This window comes from Pelobates fuscus, chromosome 6 (genome assembly GCF_036172605.1).
Source record: "Pelobates fuscus isolate aPelFus1 chromosome 6, aPelFus1.pri, whole genome shotgun sequence".
Classification (NCBI taxonomy): domain Eukaryota; kingdom Metazoa; phylum Chordata; class Amphibia; order Anura; family Pelobatidae; genus Pelobates; species Pelobates fuscus.
The window spans coordinates 184,973,138-184,992,977 of NC_086322.1; the positions used below are offsets into that span (position 1 = coordinate 184,973,138).

General features: G+C 38.8%; 1 protein-coding gene across 3 annotated transcripts in view; it reads left to right on the forward strand.

Moving 5' to 3' along the window:
* LOC134615563 (NACHT, LRR and PYD domains-containing protein 3-like) overlaps positions 1-19,840 on the forward strand; it is a 72,781-nt gene that overhangs the window by 12,263 nt on the left and 40,678 nt on the right. For all 3 annotated transcript variants that reach the window (XM_063460106.1, XM_063460107.1, XM_063460108.1), the window contains exons 2-3: positions 899-1,173; positions 7,570-9,268. In XM_063460106.1, coding sequence (XP_063316176.1) covers positions 899-1,173; positions 7,570-9,268 — 1,974 coding nt within the window. The remainder of the gene's footprint in view (positions 1-898; positions 1,174-7,569; positions 9,269-19,840) is intronic.

The window sequence follows — 19,840 nt, forward strand, 5'->3', positions numbered from 1 at the left end:
CACCACCAGTCAAGCTTTATAAACACATGACTGTGTAGGTTGAATTGGATAGTCCATCTACAGCTGATGGCACATGCTTAAGTTTGTTAATGGAACAAATTGATGGACATGCATTGTAGTTTTCCTCAATTGTGTAGCAACTTAGGAGTTTATTTAAGAACTGTGTCTGACCTTCATGATTTTTTAATGAGCCCCATGTCTCAACCAATGATATAAAAGTACCTGGATAGAAATTGGCATATGATTTACTATGATATAGTATACTAAAGGGGTCATTTGATCTTTTTGTATTAATTGTATCCACGAGTGGTGTACATTTTGGGTCCCATTTTTTGTTATTTGTCTGAATGTATAACAGAGCTCCTCAGCAAATAATACACATTCACAGTAATATGTCTTAAACTTCAATAAATGTATTTAGGAATCAGTCTATGTAAATAAGATACGTTTTCTTTTTCTAAACTATATTATAGTTGCAGAAATGTATTAATAAGTCAGCTCAAATATCTCAGAACAGTCCTACCAATGGCCACACCACCATTCACCCCCTCAACAAATGAGTCTGACTTTGTCCATTTCAAATGTTGGGTCATCTACGGAAAGATTAATAAATAATTTATACCAATCATTTAAATACTTGCTTGAAGATCTCTTTGAAAGTCAAGCAATCAGTGTACTGAGGGCTTTAAAGCTAGCAAAGATTTATAACATATTTGTCTTATGAAAAGCACTTTAACCCCTTAAGGACATATAACATGTGTGACAGGTCATGATTCCCTTTTATTCCAGAAGTTTGGTCCTTAAGGGGTTAACTGTCATCACACTACCTGTCAAATATATATATATATATATATATATATATATATATATAATATAATAGTTTCTTTTTTCTTTTTAGTGAATCTTCACTTTCATTCTTACAAACACACCGTGTGAATCTGATAGATGAGCTTGCAGACTATATCGATTTTATTGTTGACCGAGGCCTAGAGGAACAACTTCTATCAAAAGATGATTATGAAGATATTACATATGAACGAGGTCCCAGAAAAAAAGTAAGAAAGCTGCTGGATATCATTGACTGTCTTGGGGAAGAAAATGCATCATTCTTTTGTTCGGTTTTTATTCAAATTAAAACTGCAAATTTAACAAAGCAAAACACTAAACAGAGTGGTGAGTATGCATGTAAATCTTTTTAAGTTACATTTTAATTGGTAATTTAATATTTGTATTTGGATGCAATTCTATATAACAATATTTACAAATAGGGCTTGTTTACAACTGACTTACACAAGAACAACATCTGTAAACTGTTTACCTAAAGCACGTTTGTAGTTTTCTTTATACCTTCATCAAATTATTTATATATTAAAACTTCAAAGTATTTCTCGCTGAACTCACTAGGCATTAAAGCCACACTATAGTGTCAGGAACACAAATTTGTATTCCTGATCATATAGTGTTAAACACTCCATCTGGCCCCCCTAACTATAGCAAAATCTTACCTTTATTCCAGTCTGCTGCTGCTGGCTCTGCCCCTGATCTGCCTGCTTGGCTTACATCATCAGAAGTGGGGATCTGAGCCAATCGCAATGCTTTCCCATAGGAGAGCATTGGATTGGCCAAGATTGCCAAGGAGGCAGATCAGGGGCAGAGCCAGCACAAGCCAAACACGGCCCTGGCCAATCAGCATCTCCTCATAGAAATTAATTGAATCAATTCATCTCTATGATGAAAGTTCAGTGTCTCCATGCAGATGGTGGAGACACTGAATGGCAGTGCTGCACACTGTGCAGCACTGACCCTGGAAGCTTCTCTGGTAGCCATCTGAGGAGTTGCCAGTGGAGGTATCCAGGGGAGGCATTTTCTCTGAAAAGACAGTAGTTACTGCAAAAAGCCTGAAGGGAATGATAATTCTCACCAGAACAAATACAATAAGTTGTAGTTGTTCTGGTTACTATAGTGTACCTTTAAACACCATGCAAGTGTTTAAACTTACATTTCTAACTGAAATGCTGAGAGGTAACCAGCTAAAAGCTCTTATTGGCTGCTTGCATCACTTACGCTTGACAGTTTTTTGTTGGTCCTGTCTGAGTTTTTCATTCAGTTAAACTGTTAATAGATAACTGACTATATGTTGCTGCAAGTGATGATATATAGCAAGATAATACAAAATATATGCACAGGTTGTGCCAAAATAAAAAGTACACTTGAATATCAGATTCTTGGAGTATTCTTTACTTGTAAATCGTCCAGGCTTCTGATGGTGACAAGTATATGTAAGAAAGCATAAAGCTAACCAGTAATGGTGCAAAGTATTGATTACCAAGTGCAGAACCAACAACGAAGAGGTCTATAATGTAGCTCTCACATTAAGTACAGCTATAAAACCAGCTCTGAGTATAACAGCGCGCAGCGGTACAATCCCCACTGAGGTATATGTTGCTCTAGGAGTCAGTCACTTGGCATGTAGGTGGATATATATAAAGATACAAAAGGCAAAAAATAGTGCTCTCTGTAAAGCTGTACACTAATAATTGTAAATGTAAAAGTAATCTACTCACATTTGATGAAGCAATATACATTTGCTCAGGTATTAACGCTTGGGTGGTACAGTCCCCACCAGAGATACAATGTAGAATAGCACCTCCAAAAGAAAGTTCTTCCCAGGATACAGGTAGCAGGTAGGTATAATGATGGTATAGCTGTACCAGTAACAGTAGAAGATATAAGAATAACTAAAACAATCTTAAAAAACTTAAAGCATAACATTTTTTTTTAAATGGCCTGACAAATAAAATAGATGAATGCCAAATAGCTTTATTCTTTAAAAAAATAGTATAAAATAACACAACGCGTTTTGTCTATTAAGGAATTTCTAAAGTGTAAATAGGAGAGGCCTGGCACTTTAGGGATTATATAGGGTGGTCTGATGTTCAAATGTCTTTCTAAACATGCCTGACAAGTATGCTGTATCTTACATACTTTTCCATATTGTACGCATGACTATATGTGAAAAGAACAGACGTGCATCCATTTTCGGATTGATCAAAACATTTAAAAAAAATTTGGTGTTTGTTCAGTTCATCCGAAAGCTAATATTGGCCGATTAAATTGGCCAGTATCGAAAAACTACCAAATTTTGGTAGTGACTTTTGTTGACAGGCGGCAGCTCTTCCGGGAGCATGAATACGTTTTAAAAATAGATAATTAAAAACAAAATGTCCCTATAGAGAACAACAGTACAACCGAAATCCGAAAAAAGAAATGATCAGTCCTAACTGAAAATAAGTAAAACATAACAGGTAGCAGGAAAATAGTGCAACAAACGTGCAGGCAAGCCTCTATATAGGGATCACTCCCCAAATCCCCCCAATACAAAAGTGTTGAAGTATAATTACATAGAATATACAGAGATAGGGTGCCACACTCACAATGGTGTGATAATCAATACCACTCAGAGGATGAATCCATACATAAAAGGAAAAAGAAAGAATATGATCATAGTATAGTAATTTATTAACAACAAAATATCTTTTAAAATAGTTAAAATCACACTCACAAAAAACATAGCACAATTAGAAATACTCCTAAATTGTGGAAAAGAGCTTTCAAGCCACAAAATGGGCTAAGTTCCCTGGTGTAGCCTATGGTACCTTTTTGACACCAACAGTCTCACTTTCTTGGATGTCCAATAAGTACTTGAAGGTCCATAACAGTTCCTCTAATTTAGGTAAAGGCTTTATAGATCCTTTTGGGGAACAACTCTCACTGTTGCCGCCCAACGCTTTTCTTCCTCATCGACTTTCTCAAGAGCCTGGTGATCCTCTGTGTTCCAGTGGTTTAAATTCATAATTCTGCGCACTTTTTCGGTATGCATGCGCATGCGTGAGCGACGGGCGAAACGCAATGAATGTAATTACGCTCGGCCGTCTCTCATCGCGCATGCAATTTTTGAGTAGATCATATATTATTACTACCTTTGGTTTTACTATTCACACTGTAAGTGTTGTTCTATGTGTTTTAATAGCGAATGCATAAAGTCCCGAACATACACTGTGTTTGGTCTTTACTTTATAGCCGTACACGCATATTATCAATAAAGTTTATTTGCGTTCCAGGTTGGTTGCTCGCGCATGAGTGCTGAGAGGTGGGCGAGCGTAATTACATTCATTGCGTTTCACCCGACGCTCGCACATGCACGCGCATACCGAAAAAGCACACAAAATTATGAATACAAACCACTGGAACACAGAGGATCACCAGGCTCTTGAGAAAGTTGATGAGGGCAAACGCGTTGAGCAGCAACAGTGAGAGTTGTTCCCCAAAAGGATCTATACGGCCTTTACCTAAATCAGAGGAACTGTTATGGACCTTCAAGTACTTATTGGACATCCAAGAAAGTGAGACTGTTGGTGTCAAGAGGTACCATAGGATACACCAGGGAATTTAGCCCATTTTGTGGCTTGAAAGCTCTTTTGCACAATTTAGGAGTATATCAAATTGTGCTATGTTTTTTTGTGAGTGTGATTTTAAATATTTTATAAGATATTTTGTTGTTAATAAATTACTATACTATGATCATATTCTTTCTTTTTCCTTCTATGTATGGATTCATCATATGAGTGGCAATTATAACATCATTGTGATTGTGGCCCCCTATCTCTGTATATTCTGTGTGATTATACTTCAACACTAACTGAGAATAAAAAATAATTGACCAAAACAAAATTGCTTTCCGTCCACATTTCTATACCATCATTGCTTTTATTTTCAGAGGTAGATGAAAGTGTTAGAGAATGTATACTACTGTAAGAACTGTACACAGTTACTTTATTGTGCCTTCTGTGCCATTGCCTTTGTCAGCAAGCCTACCTTTATCCAGCTCATCCCATAAGCCATTGTTATAGCCCCATCAGGGATTTTGTACTGTAAAATGTCCATATTAGTTTATGGAGAAATTGCTTGGTTTCCCTTTGTTTAAGCTTATTTCCTTTCTCTTTAACATTGCTAAACCCTTAAATAAAAATAGTTTTATTCTTTGTTATACAATCCTGTTCGTGCATAACTGTTTGTTTTTCTTTAACACACAGTTTCCCTTTATACATTTTTGTTCATTTTTAAATAACTGACATGTTATACCCTCATTGTTTCTGTATATTTTTAAGTGAATGACTTCCACAGTTTGTGAACCTGCAACTGATTTATACTACTAAACTGTTGTGATTTGAAGAAGGCTTTTTATTTACATGCCTGTTGTAAATCGTGTAGATAAACTTGCCAGTTGTAAAAGGTTTTCAAAGCTCAAGCGTTATATTTTGTTAGCCACAAAGAAGTTAAAAACAGGATTTATTGCTTAACAATATCTTCTACATGGTTTATTGTAGGTATACACACAAGTGTAAGTGAAATGGCATATGTTGGAAATAAGTGATGAATTTACTATATGGAAATGAGGGTAAAGTAATATCCCAAGCTGTTAAGGTGGGCTAGAACTGTGACCTATTTTTTGTAAAACTAACCCATGTGATACTTTGCAAGCCTTAAGTCTATTGGATTAGGTGTTTAAAAAAGCTATTAAAATATGTGAGCTTTGAGGTTGAACTGTTGAATCTGTTTAGTGAATGAGCACTTTATCTTGTATGTTGTATGAATTGACTCTAGCAGCATTTTTATAAAGTAAGGAATGTTCAGGTAAGTGCAGCCATCTTGGTTTTATATATATATCAATACTCCAGGCCAACTCCCTTGTTTTTCCAAGGATTGCTCAATTAAGTGGGTAATTCACATAAGAGCATGCATTAGGTGTCTAGAGTAGGACCTGCCAAGAATGGAGTACATTGATGTTGTGGCAGGCTTATGCAATGTATGATTTTATACTGTAACTAAACCCTATTAATTTTGCCTAGGTTAGGTGTGTGTTTTTTTTTTTTTGTTTTTTTTTTTTAAACTACTACATTCTGTGAGCTTTGAATTTGCTGTTTATGAAATGAGTGAGTGTGCTGGACACATGCCCTGGATCTGTGCCCTGCTGCTTAGTCTCCGGACAAAAATGTCAGTAAATAGAAGGAGAGTGTACATGGGACTTAATGCATAAAATTATAGATATCTTTATTATAACCTGTCACGTCTACATTAATTGATAAGGAACACAACTGCAGATTTCTTAGGACTTCGATATTTTATTAGGACACTTAGAAGGTACTGAGACTTCAGTTCCAGAATTACAGGTACTGTATCTTTAAATAATAAACGGTTGCATTCAGTTTGCAGTGAGCAGGTTCTGAATCAATTAGAGTCTGTTATATTAGTTAACAGGTTAAATGGAAAGCAGTTATAAGAGATTGTTCAATTCGAAGTTATCAGTAGCAAGACAGGTGCGGCTGAACTTGAATAATAATTTGAATTGAGGAACGCTGTAACTGGATTGTTTGATAACTTGATAGCAGACTTTGGTAAAAGAAATAAAGGCTTAAGAGATGGTAACTCTTATCACAGAGGCTATATGTTACTTAGCTTCCAGAAGTAGGAAAACAGGTTCCCAAGCTCTCCTCCGAGGAGTTTGTTTCCTGAGAGAGGTTGAAGAGAGTTCAGGCACTAGTCGAGGACGAGGAGAGATGAAGGGGATTTGAATAGTCTTCCAGTCCGGTCCGGTAACATATGGTGTTCGCAGAGAAGTCTTGAGCCGGTTAGTAAGTGCGGTACGCATTTCAATAATCCAGCGTCTATCAGCTGGTGCGGTCGCATTAAGTAGGAAGACCGCGTCAAAAGGGGGTGTGGCTAAGCTCCGTCAAACCCGGAAGTACGAGGAGATACCGGGAGGGTTTAAGGCATGACATAACCGCATCGAGCAAACTTGCAAACAAATTATTGACATTTCAGTCCTAATTTGAACTCTTAACTTTAACTTTTGATAAAAGTCCCAATTAGGATAATTTGTAAACAAGTTTGTTCTATGCTGTTACAACAAAGACATCTATAATTGTATGCATTAAGTCCAGTGTGTGCGCATTCTATCTGTCTGTCATTATAACTGAAAACTTGCCTACCTTTTACTTACTATTTTTTGATCTGAACTGCATTGTTTTTTAAGTATGTTGAACTGTAACTTCCTCGTTGCTTACTCTGATCATCATTGGTGAATTCAAATAACCATAGGGAAATTACTGGAACAAATCAATAATGAGTGCAAATTACAATATGCTTCAAGCTTTGATTATTATTCAATAACTGTCACAAAAAATGTTGATATAATTCCACACCGAGCATCTCCTCACTGAACAATTGATGTTCAAGTAGTAATTATACGATAACTCACTGTAAATTGGTAAAATAACATTAAATATTAATTTGTTGAGGGCATTCTTTTAAACAGGTTAGTTTGGTTGTCAAGTGACAGACATTTTAAGATGTATTTTAATAATTTATTTTCACAGTTCTCATTATTTTTAGTATGTCTTACTAATTAATGAACAACTAAGCTTGGAGCTATGTTGTATTTCTTTCTATTTTAATACTAAATGTAAATAATGAGATGCAAATGTTTAAAATACTATTTTCTTGTTTCAGAGTATTCAAAATCTATAAAGAAACACAAAGAGGTTCTTGCACGGCGAAATGACTGCATTAAATATTATAATGCCAGAGTTGGAGAAAAATTCTACTTCACCGATCATTTTGTAAATCTTTTGCTCGTTAAGGGACATTACAGCCTTGAAATTAAGAAAAATGAATTGATAACTTTTGGCCAACAACGGATACACCTCCAAAACAATAAGGACTTGAAGCCAGAAATCAAACTATACCAACTTTTCCAAAAATTAAATGACAGAAGGACTCCAAAGAAAATCCTTGTAAGTGGTGTAGCGGGAATTGGAAAAACTGTATTTGTACAAAAAATTCTCCATGATTTTGCAAAGACATCAACATATAGCAATTTTGATTTTGTATTGAATTTGACTTTCCGCGATCTCAACTTGTTTAATGATCCTACAACGCTGCGAGAAATAATTCGTAAAAAACATGGACATTTATCCAGTACCTTGGAGGACATTTTTAATAATAGTGAAAAACTCCTCATGATCTTGGATGGCTTTGATGAATTTAAGTTTTACAACCAGATTGATTTAGACCAATATGTATTTGATCCAGATGAGGAAGCGTTAGTTCCACAAATATTTGGCAGTCTACTAAATAGTGAGCTCCTCCCAGATGCCACCATTGTTGTGACCAGTCGGCCAACAGTCATTAACCACATCCCTATTGAATCTATTGACCGCTTTGTAGTAATTACAGGCTTCTCAGTCTCAGAGATAGAAGATTATTTCCAAAAATTTTACAGGGACGACGTGCTGGGAACTAAGATATTTCTTTCTGTGAAAGAAAACCATTTCTTATTTACACTCTGTTACATCCCTGCTTTCTGCTGGATTGTTTGCAGTGTTCTCAGAGGATATTCCTCTCTCAGCATCGGAGAGCCCAAAACGATGACCGACATCTATTGTCATTACCTTGTAATTTTATTGAAATACCATGCCCATCAAGGTGATTGTGTTAAAGATGAAGCCGTGCTGAAAGCTGTATTTAATTTAGGTAAGATTGCTTACCATTCATTTTTGAGACATGAAACACTATTTTATGAACAGGATGTGGACCTGGTTCAAAAGTTGCCACCTGAAATTGTAAATAGTTTTCTTGATAAAACATCTGTCCAGGAACTTGAAGGTACAGAAAACGTGCTTTCGTTCACACATTTTACTATCCAAGAGTTCTTTGCAGCATTTTACTATGCTTTTCATGAAGTCAGTCTCTCTGATGATATAATGAAATCCCCGGTTCAAGAGAAACTTAACCTTTATTCTGGTTGGTTGGATTTATTTCATCGATTTCTTTCAGGATTGATGTCTGTACGTAATGAAAATGTGCTGTTTAAACATCTAAAACTGGAAGGAAGTAAGAGATTGGACACATACACATCGTGGTTGATTGAATCCCTCATTAAACACTGTGAAAATGGCCACTGTATTCTTAACCTCTTGCACTGCTTGTTTGAACAACAGCGTAGTTGTTTGGTCCAGAAAATACAACCAGACGTGTTACGGCTCAATTTGAGTGACAACTTATTATCACCCATTGACTTTGATGTTTTGATCTATTTTTTGGATCTCGTCAATATGAATATTGATGAACTTGATTTAACAGCAACACATGTAAACGCCGACTACTTGAAGAAGCTTCTACCTTACCTTCATCGATGTCGCAGATTCTGGTTAGTCTTATGCCATATTTATCAAAACCAATAATTATAGAGTTAAATGTAAAAGTGGAGCAACCGGCATATACATTTATTTAGTCTTTGTAGCGATTGCTGCTAATATAGCACTTTGGTCTATACACATGCCTGCTTTGCTTTGCAAAATTGTACTCCATAGTTTCTCAACAGTTTTCAGAGAAAAACAGATTGATGTTTGGGGTGTTTTGGTAAAGATAAAACACCTTTATTTGAACCTTGTTATTGGTTATTATTTTCCCATGCAGCTCTGGGTACATCTGGGAAAACAAATTAAGAAATTAGATAATAACATTGATGGCTTTGGTTTAGCCTTCATAACAAAAACACAAACAGAGTGTAAACATTGTTCCTTCTTTGCACATGTAAAAAAGCTTCAACACAAGTCCTCAAAGTACATGTGAGAATAGAAGTGTTGTGGCATGAGCCCCAGTATTCCGTGGCACTATTTTAGTATCCTGCAGAGCAATGCTGAAATGACAGATATGAGAGTAGGAGTCAGAAACTGTGACTTTTTGTGCACTTCTGGAAGTGCCAGTTACAAGCTGGTTTCATCAAAACTTTAGACCACAAGGATGCAGAAGGGCTCAGAAGGGCAAAGGCGTAGTATAAGTTGTCACATGCGTGAAATTCTATGACAAACATTATCTGTTTGGTCTGGTGTAGAAATAAAAATAAGGAAACGAAATACATGAAATGTTGACAGAATACAAATAAGAAGGAAAAAAATGTACACAAATATTAAATGGTTATATAACCCAAAATGCAAAAAAAAATATATATATAAAATGTAAAAAATAATGCACACATGTAAAATGATTGCACATTAGCAGGACAGGCAGGGGAAACACTGGAGGGAATAAAACGGCAATCCAGTACACTCACCTACCCATGTAAATAATAATGCAAACAACATTTTTGTGTAAGTGAAGCTAAATTCATCTTAAATGAAATAATGTGATGCTACACTTGACCATATTATTCACAAAATTGAGAGAATTCTTAAAGGAAAAAAAAATTATTTTCTTTACAAAGAATCTTAAAGGGGCACTCCAGATCCCTAAAGCACTGTAGCTTTTTGAAAAACGTTTTCATTTTCCAAAAAGTGCAGATGCCAATAGAAAGTTACACTTTTTTCATCAGTCTCTTTTTTATTTGAGGCATATAATAACCAATACAGAAACATGACAAAATGAGTTATATTGTAGGGTACAGCTGTTACACACATTAATATACACACCTGAGAAGTCACCTCTTTTTTTGTTGTGGGTTAAGCATGCTAGGCAAATACATGCTATATAAGTAACTGTCAACATGCAAGGACAAGCTGACTAGGTAATTGCATCAAAAAAGTGTGGTGAGGGCCCTGATAAAATGAGTATGATAAATGCAGCATTGGCACTGAGTATTTAAGGCCATGATGAGGTAATGCAGATATGGCCAGAGCATGACATACATTTACTGCCTAGAACAAAAATAAATTGAAGTAAAGCACGAGAAGTAAATAATAGAAATACAGTGGTAAAATAACCACCTTAGTCCGCACACACTATAAGCTTACGGCATTGCCGAAACACAAATTCAGAAGGGATAAAGAAAAATATAAGAAATACATCAGCAAGGCTTAGGCAACCTGGAATAGCTGGTTGAGGCAGGAAAGCTTCCAGTTGTAGAGGGGAAAGTCCAATTGGGATCAGAATGGCCACACAAAAAACTAATTCATGAAATATACACTTTTATACAATAACCTGGTTATACACACTTGGTTTTCAAGTAGGCAACATGTCCCATTACCAGTGGCGCACACACAATCCATGGGGCCCGGAGCAAAACTGATCCATGCCCCCCCCCATACATACAGACAAACATACATACACACATACATACACAAAGAGACACATACATACATACACACATACACACAGACACATACATACAGACAGACAGACACATACACAGAGTCACACATACATACAGAGACATACATACACACAGACACACACACACACACACACACACACGACACACATACATACAAAGACACATACATACAGACAAACACACACATACATACAAACAGACAGACACACAGACACATACAGACAGCCACACACACTCACACACAGACACATACACACATACATACAGAGACACACACATACAGACACATACACACATACAGACACACATGTGACGGTCACCCCTGAGTAGTCGGGGTATTTACCGCCTAGATGTCCTTTTCCCCAATCTGGAAGGGTGCTGTGGAGTCCCAATATGACATCCTAGTATACTGCTATGGTAAGTAAGTTTCTTAGAGCTCTGAGAAGAGCTAGTGCTTACAGCAGGTATAGCATTTCCCTACAACACGAGACGAGGCTGCGAATTGAGGGGAAGAAGGTCTGAGAGTTTAATGGCCTCGGTTGGATTGTTATACAATTCCTCAGGCCAGGGGAACACCCCGTGGACCTGATGGAGCACCAAATTACAAGATGTACAAACCAATAAAAACAATGTACAATGTCTGACACTCCCACATACAGCATACAATCCCTCCCCTCTGCTTGGGAGATAATTGAGCAAGATACTGTAATTAACTCAATTAACCCCAAGCAAAAAAAACACATTTTTCACAAAGTACAGAAAACACCCCAAAACATCACATATCCCCATGTTATATACCCTGATAGCCCTGATCTGGGTGACCAACATATCCAAAAATCACCCATATCAGAGCAGGGGTTCAGAAAATTCCTGGAAGTCCCTTTTGACCGACCGCACGCATGGTTTCATGCCCAAAATAGTTCCAGAGAATTAGGCTGTGCGGTCGGTCTATTTCCAATGATTAAAATGTACTTCGAATATTCGAACGGGACCATTCGTGCACAAAGTCAGAGAAGTGTGTTTGGTAGATTACTTTTACTGTTCTGTTCTAGGGGATTTAGTCGAAGTTAGCTGGAGGTGGAAGTTCTAGTGGTGTTCGTGCCGTCGAGTGTCCGATTTTAGTTCCATGCACTCGACGACAAAACACAGCTGGCCGCGTTTGACTAAACAAGATGGCTGCCGCCACGTATTCGGCTATACAAACGGCGACCACCTAGCCATTCGTCAATTAAGCTGCGGTTAACCACAACTTCTGGGAGGTTAACAAGCAGCAGACTTCCAATTATGGGTGGTCCGGTACTTCGACTGTTCGACGGTTCGAAGTACCACTTTGAATTACTTTGACAGGTTGAAGTGGTATTGGTAAAAGTTCCAGCAGGCAGAAATAATGTCCTAGAACCAAATAAGTCACAGGGGCCATAGTTCCAATGTAAAAGACTGGCAATTTATCCTCTCCATAACCCAGGGGCAAAGTGGCCTTCACTACACAGAAAAGGGGAAACATCATAACCACTGCAGAAAAGGGGAAACACCATAACCACTGGGAAAACAGAGGGCTCCTGTTACCACACATACATACAGAGACACACACACATACACACACAGACACATACATACAGACACATACACACACACACAGACAGACACTTACATACACACAGACACATACACACACAAGACATGCATTCATACAAAGACACATACATACAGACAAACACACACATACATACAAACAGACAGGCACACATACATACAGACACACAAACACATAAAAACAGAAAGACACACACACATACAGACACATACACACACACACACACACACACACACACACATACATACATACATACATACAGATTTGAAAGTAGAAAATAATCCAGACACTCCAAGGTATTCCAACAAATAGGCAATTTTATTGTATCCAAGCACCAAAGAACAACTTTGTTCTTTGGTGCTTGGGTCCAATAAAACTGCCTATTTGTTGGAATACCTTGGAGTGTCTGGATTATTTTCTACTTTAAAATTTGATATTTGGTCCCTTTGGTACTGGGGCTTGTCCAGTTTCAATGGCACCCAGGATTCCAGGACAAAGGTTTGTGTGCATTTCCATTACCTACACATACATACAGAAACACAAACATGCAAACAGACACACAGATACATGCACACATACAAGACACACATACATACAAAGACACATATACATACAAACACACACATACATACAAAGACACACACATACAGACAGACACACATACAGAGACACAGACAGATACATACACACATACATAAATACAGAGACACACATACACACAAACACATACACACATAATGTTTAAGTCACCCTCATGTTTCCTACCTTTTAGGTGCAGGAAGGTGACTTTCCCTGGGGTCCAGGGTGGCTCAGGCTGGTGGGAGTCAGAGTTCCAACTCTGACTCCCTCTCCTTCCTCCCGTGCGGGCTCTCTCTGATAGCTGGGAGAAGTGACCGGGGCAGTCACTTCCTCCCAGCTGTGAAGTCATCCCCTGGAAATTCATCTCCATCAGGTGGCCCTAACAGCATGGGCCACCTGATGGGCCCCTTGAACATGCGGCCCAGGCAGTTTGCCGCTCGGGCCGGGGCCACAACATATGGCGGTGAGCACCCGGTCACAGGGGTCTGCAGGGTGAACGGGCCCCCTGGAGTGATGGGCCCGGTCGCAGCTGTGACCCCAGCGACCGTGGTATGTACACCACTGTCCATTACTTCCTGGTTTGGTTATCTCAGTGGAGCAGAACTCCATTGCTCGGAGCACCTGTCTTCTCAAAGACTTCTCATTGAGCTACATTGGGAATTCTGTGATTGGACAGACAGGGGAAAGGAAGGGCTTGCAAATGCAGCAGACAAGATAACCATTTTAGATATAACCCCAATTAAAATAATCCATAATGAAACACATTAAACGCATTGGTGCGTCCCTTTAAACTTAGCTCTATTCCAGCTTTGAAATAGGCTTATCACTGCAGCCCAATGCATCTACCATGAAATCATTAAACTTGATAATTTGTGTTCAATCTAATACTTCTCAAGAAGAAGTATTGCAGACATGTGGTGCTTATATGGCTACCACAGAGATCCACCACTCATGTACTTCTTTATGCCAAACATTTAATCTAGTGGTTTTCATAAATAACCACTGCATGAGTACCCAGCACCATCGGCAGCATACTTTATATGTTGATGCAAGATTTAAAATTGTTTCAGTTACTGAATTTAGTTTAGTCCAATGACCTTAGTGGCTAACTGTCTTCCTAATGGCCTTAGTGGCTAGCTGTAGGCGTGTGGGAATTGCAAAATGTAAAGTGTCATTTCTCAGAAAAAACACGGTTTCATTATTTATTATTATTATTATTTATAAAGCACCAACAAATTGTGCAGTGCTGTACAATAGGTGGACTAACAGACAATGATTTGCAACAAGATGAGTTGGACGCACAGGAACAGAGAGTGTTGGCGGCCCTGTCCAAATAAGCTTACATTATTTACTCTTAGATGTATAAAAGGCATCTACACTCCAAAACCACTTCATGAAGATGAGGTGATTTCAGTGCTTTAACAAAAATAACTACCGGTATATAAATGTGCCCTAAATCATGTGCTATAATAAGATTAATATAGTGTTAAACAGTTTAGTTTATCATTAATTTAGGCCAGGTGTTTTATAAGGCATTTATGTTATGTTGTTTTTTTTTTTTTTTTAATAAAAAGCTACTTAGAACATTTTATGCTGAATTGGAGTGCAACATTTAGGCTGTGGTAGAGCTGTAGAATATTTCAAAATCAGCTCTTTTTGTAAAACTTGTATTTACAATTCAGGTTTCAATTCAGTACAATTCTTTGTTTAGTAAATACACCCTATTATTTCAATAATACCAAGTGAAAATGTTATAATAATGCACTCAACACATCTGAGTAGTTGCACCAAAAATGTATTTTAAATACAAATTAAGTAAACTTACATGAATAATATTTATTAGCTATATTAGAACTTGGAAATACAATTGCACTCCAGAGAAAACCAGAGACCAAGTGCTTATAAAATTAGAAAAATAGAATGATGCTGCACTCTACAGTTCATCCATGAAATTACAACTAACATAATATGGTCCAGGCTGAATACATTGAAATACAAGTTATAGAAGCCAGATAATATGTCGTATATAAAACAATGTTCTTTGCAGAAAAAAATAAAATGGAAAATTTATTCATACTTACCGTAATTTTCTTTTCCTGGCTATTATTCATGGCAGCATATACACATGGGTTAGCTCCTCCCCTTACAGCCGATAGGACAGGAAAACCACCAAGGTTTTAAAAGGAGGCTCCATCCCTAAGGTCCTCAGTCAGTTTACAAGCTCTACAGTACATAAATAAAGACATTAATGGGTGGGAAGTATATGCTGCCATGAATAATAGCCAGGAAAAGAAAATTACGGTAAGTATGAATAAATTTTCCATTTTCCAGGCTAATCATGGCAGCATATACACATGGGGAATACCCACGCTTACAAAGGGAGGGACAGAATAGCCAATCAAATAATCAGAATAATTCAACATAGAAGAATTAACTGAGTTAAGTACTTGAGTACCAAATTGTGCATCATAGACTGTTTTAACGAACAGTATGAAATGCCAGACAAACGTGTCTAAAGAGGTTCAAATGCTAGCTAACAAAAAGTGTCAGCGGAAACCATTACCATGGCAACCCATGATGCTGCAACAGCATGAGAGGAGAGTGCCCTGATACCCTCCAGCACAGGTAGAGAACGGACGTGACGTCCAAATTGTGCCTCACGAATTACTTCAATGTCCAATATGTAATGCAGGACAAACTAGTTCAAAGAGGTCCAAATGCCAACTTTACAAAGTTTCAGCAGAGACCATTGCCATGGAAGCCCACGAGATGCTGTAATAGTACTAGTGGAGAATGCCCCAAATCCTTTGGTACAGGTAGAGAATGGCATTGAAAGGCTCTCACTTTAGGCAGGATCTCTGGTGCTACCAGCAAGACAACCATATCCTGTTGAAATTCAGTGAATGGGGGTACACAGGATCAAGCCTGGAGTTCACCCATTTTCCTTGCTGGGGTACTAGCCACGAGCACTTTCTGTGCTACCACCATGAAAGCACCTTCTAGAGGTTTGAATAATGGTTCAGTCAGGGCCCATGAGAGCAGTGGTACGTCACACATTGGCTTCACCACACTCCGTGGAGGCATGATTTCATTCAATGCCTATATGAAGCAAAGTGCAGCTAAGTGCACACATTCACCTTGCTGAGGTACAAGTCACCAGCAACAGCAACGTCTGGGCTAAAATCATGGAAGCTCCTGCTAGAAGTTCAGTCAGAGTCTGTGAGACCAGTGGTACGTCACATATTGGTTTCAACACCCTCAGCGGAGGCTTGAGTTCAATTGTTGCTTACATGAAGCAAAGCACAAGGGATATCAACGCTCAATCGGTACCCTTCAGTACAGGTAGAGAATGACCTAGATAAGCATTCACCATAGGCAGGATCTTCAGATGCCAAATGCAAGATGACCATATCTGTTGAAAAGTAGTGAAAGGGGGTTCACAGGATCAAGCCTGGAGTTCACCCATTTTGCTTGCTGGGGTACCAGCCACCAGCACTTTCTGTGCTACCACCATGGAAGCTCATTCTAGAGGTTCGAATAATGGTTCAGTCAGGGCCCGTGAGACCAGTGGTACGTCACATATTGGCTTCACCACACTCAGTGGAGGCATGATTTCAATCAATGCCTATATGAAGCAAAGTGCAGCTAAGTGCTCCTCTAGAGTGTTATAACACAGAACCTTTCAAGGCCTGAACGAGGAGTAATTCCAACAGACAAAAGCATGTCACAAGCTTAGTAAAGCCTGTATAGGATTGTAAGAGGATCTCAATGACCGTCTCAGGGATGCCTATACTAATATGGACCCCTGCATCAACACCAGAACTTGAGGATCCTGGTGTGTCATGGGGCCTTGTAATAGGTCTGGACATACAGGAATTTCCCTTGGAGGTTCCAGAATCATCTTATTCATCATAGGAATTTGAGTCGACACGGTCTTCCACTGTCACCTTTTGCATTGCCTTCTTAGGAAAGTCGAAAACAGGAAAATATGTACATCAGACTAAAATTCTAAATTTGAGTCAGTGTATCCTGAACCTGAGCATCTGGTCCTAGCATGTAAAAAATACTTCTGGACCTGGTAGGTCCAAGAAATGGCCATCAGATCTATGTAGGGTATCAGACAATCTGCGTCAACCCTGAGGATACGTCAGGACCTGGTTGCCAATCCACCTTGTCCACAGTTATTCAGCTCTAGCAAACAGCCATTGTATTCTGAGCCACTGGTTGTTCTTCTGTGCCCTGATTATGGGCTGGAATTCCATCAATACGTATCTGTGAGACCCATCTTGGTAAATATAGGATACAGTTGCATTGATTTTTGAGCAAATTTGGACCCACTCATTCTTCAGCAAGCATCTGAAGTGAAGAAGAACCTTGAAAATGACTCTTAGTTCCATACAAATGAATGGAAATATTGTGCAACATGTTCCAAACACTGTGCAACCAATCTTATAAAAACTGGAATTCGAGCTAATAATCGACCAATGAGGTTCTGTTCACAGGAAACTCAGAGATCTAATCCCTCTTTCAGCTGCCAGGGAAGGTGTAACTCCACTGATGGAGGACATAGTAAGTGGCTGACTCCAATAATCTTTCTCTTGTTGGATCAAGATAGGAAGGATCTGTAAGGAATCCAGAGATGCCATTGGGCCCATCTGACAAGTCTGCTGGTGGAAGCCAGGATTCCTAGTAGTTGTATCTATTTTCTTGCTGTTACCAAGCAGAAATGAAGAAACTGGGAGAGAAAACCTTTACAATCTGTGGAACTGTTCCCGAGATAGGGAAAAGCAGAGCATAGAATTTTCCACTCGGGAATGTCAACCACTGAGCTGGTCTGAAACTGCTTTTCTTGATATTCATCAAGCAGCCAAACTTTAGGAGTTATGAAAGAACTATATACCTCTGTGTGCCTGCCTTCTGAGGGTCTAAGGCTATCAGAAGTAGATCCTCCAGCTAATGGAACCAGGTGGAGTTCTGGACTCTCAATAACACTATAAGCACATATAAAGATTCTTGGGGCCACATTGAGGCCAAATGGTAGGTTCTCTTCTGAGCTAATGCCGAAGATCTCTGCAGATTGGACTGAAAATAAGCATCCTTGAGATATATAGAGGTAAGGAAATTATCCTTCCAGATTGCTTGAGATATGGATCTGCTTGACTCCATCCCGAAGACTCTGACATTCAGCCTCTTGTTGGCCCCTCTTATGTCCAATGTAGGCTTTCCTGTGATTTTCCTCTAACACCAGAAGAGAGGCGAAACTTGTCCCTGGAACTGCTCTTGTTCTGGGACCTAAAAAAAAAAAATATCACCTCTTCGTCCAGAAGGCTTCTTCCTTCAGTGCTTTACCTTTTGATTCATTGGTCTTAATACTCCTGTTGGTATGGGGACTCCTGTGCCCGTTAAGAAAAAACTCCAGTCTATATCAATCTGGACCATGGATACCACACAAGCCTCCAGAGTATGATGAGCCCAGGTATGTGTGATCAGAAAAATGAGGCTCCTAGTACCGGAGGAGATATGTTCATTGCTGAAGAGCAAAACGACTGCGTTCTAGCTCCATTAGAACCTTGAAAGGCAGGTTTACCAACTGCCATGAGTCACCTCTGGAGTATTCCCTGCAGGGCCAGTAGCTCCATGTATCTCAGAAATACTGGTCACTGGAGGTTCTCCGGTCTGACTATGACTATGAGGAGCTGGGATCCTTGGAACTTCCATCCTAAGGTACCAATATCTTGCAGCCCTCATTCGCCTTTTCAATGGAATTATCCAAAGTTTCCCCAAACAGCACCACCCCTTCAAATAGAATGGTGTAGAGGGCAGACTTGGAGGATGAGTCATCATCCCAGAAATAGAACCATAATGCTTTCCTAGCTGCTATAGACAAAGCCATTTGATCCAGAGAATATCCTAGTTACATCTAGGGAAGTTTCTGTGAAGAAGTCAGTTGTAACCTGAAGACTTCAGACTGCCTCTTCAATCTTGGCTTTTAATATCTCTCTCCATAGTAGCCTTGAGATCTTTAATCACATATTTCATGTTTGTAGAAACAGCAGCGGAAGTCACAGCTGGCTGGCCTCCTGCAATGGTAGGCGTAAAATTTTGGATAGGTCTGCGTCCACCTATGATCCATAAGTGTGCAACTTAGGTGGTGTAGTTCTGGGGTTGGAAATAACTTCCTCCACAGGGTAAAGCCTGGCCTCTTTTCTTACCCCTAAGGCCTCTGGAACTTACTTTGTAAGCCCTGCCTGCATGTCATGTGGCTGCACAGTGATAGGTCATGCTGAAGCGACAACCTTCTGGAGGAAGTCAGTGCATAACCGATTCCTTCCACTGTTTTCACCTCATAACCAGATCCTGGTGAAGAATCACCTGACAAATAATAATAACTAAATATTACCTGTGGTAAGTATTAAGAAAAAATGTGCACTGTTAAATTCTATAAGAAACCAGCGAAACAGCTTTAAAACAGGCTGAAGACAGCACTTATCCATGTC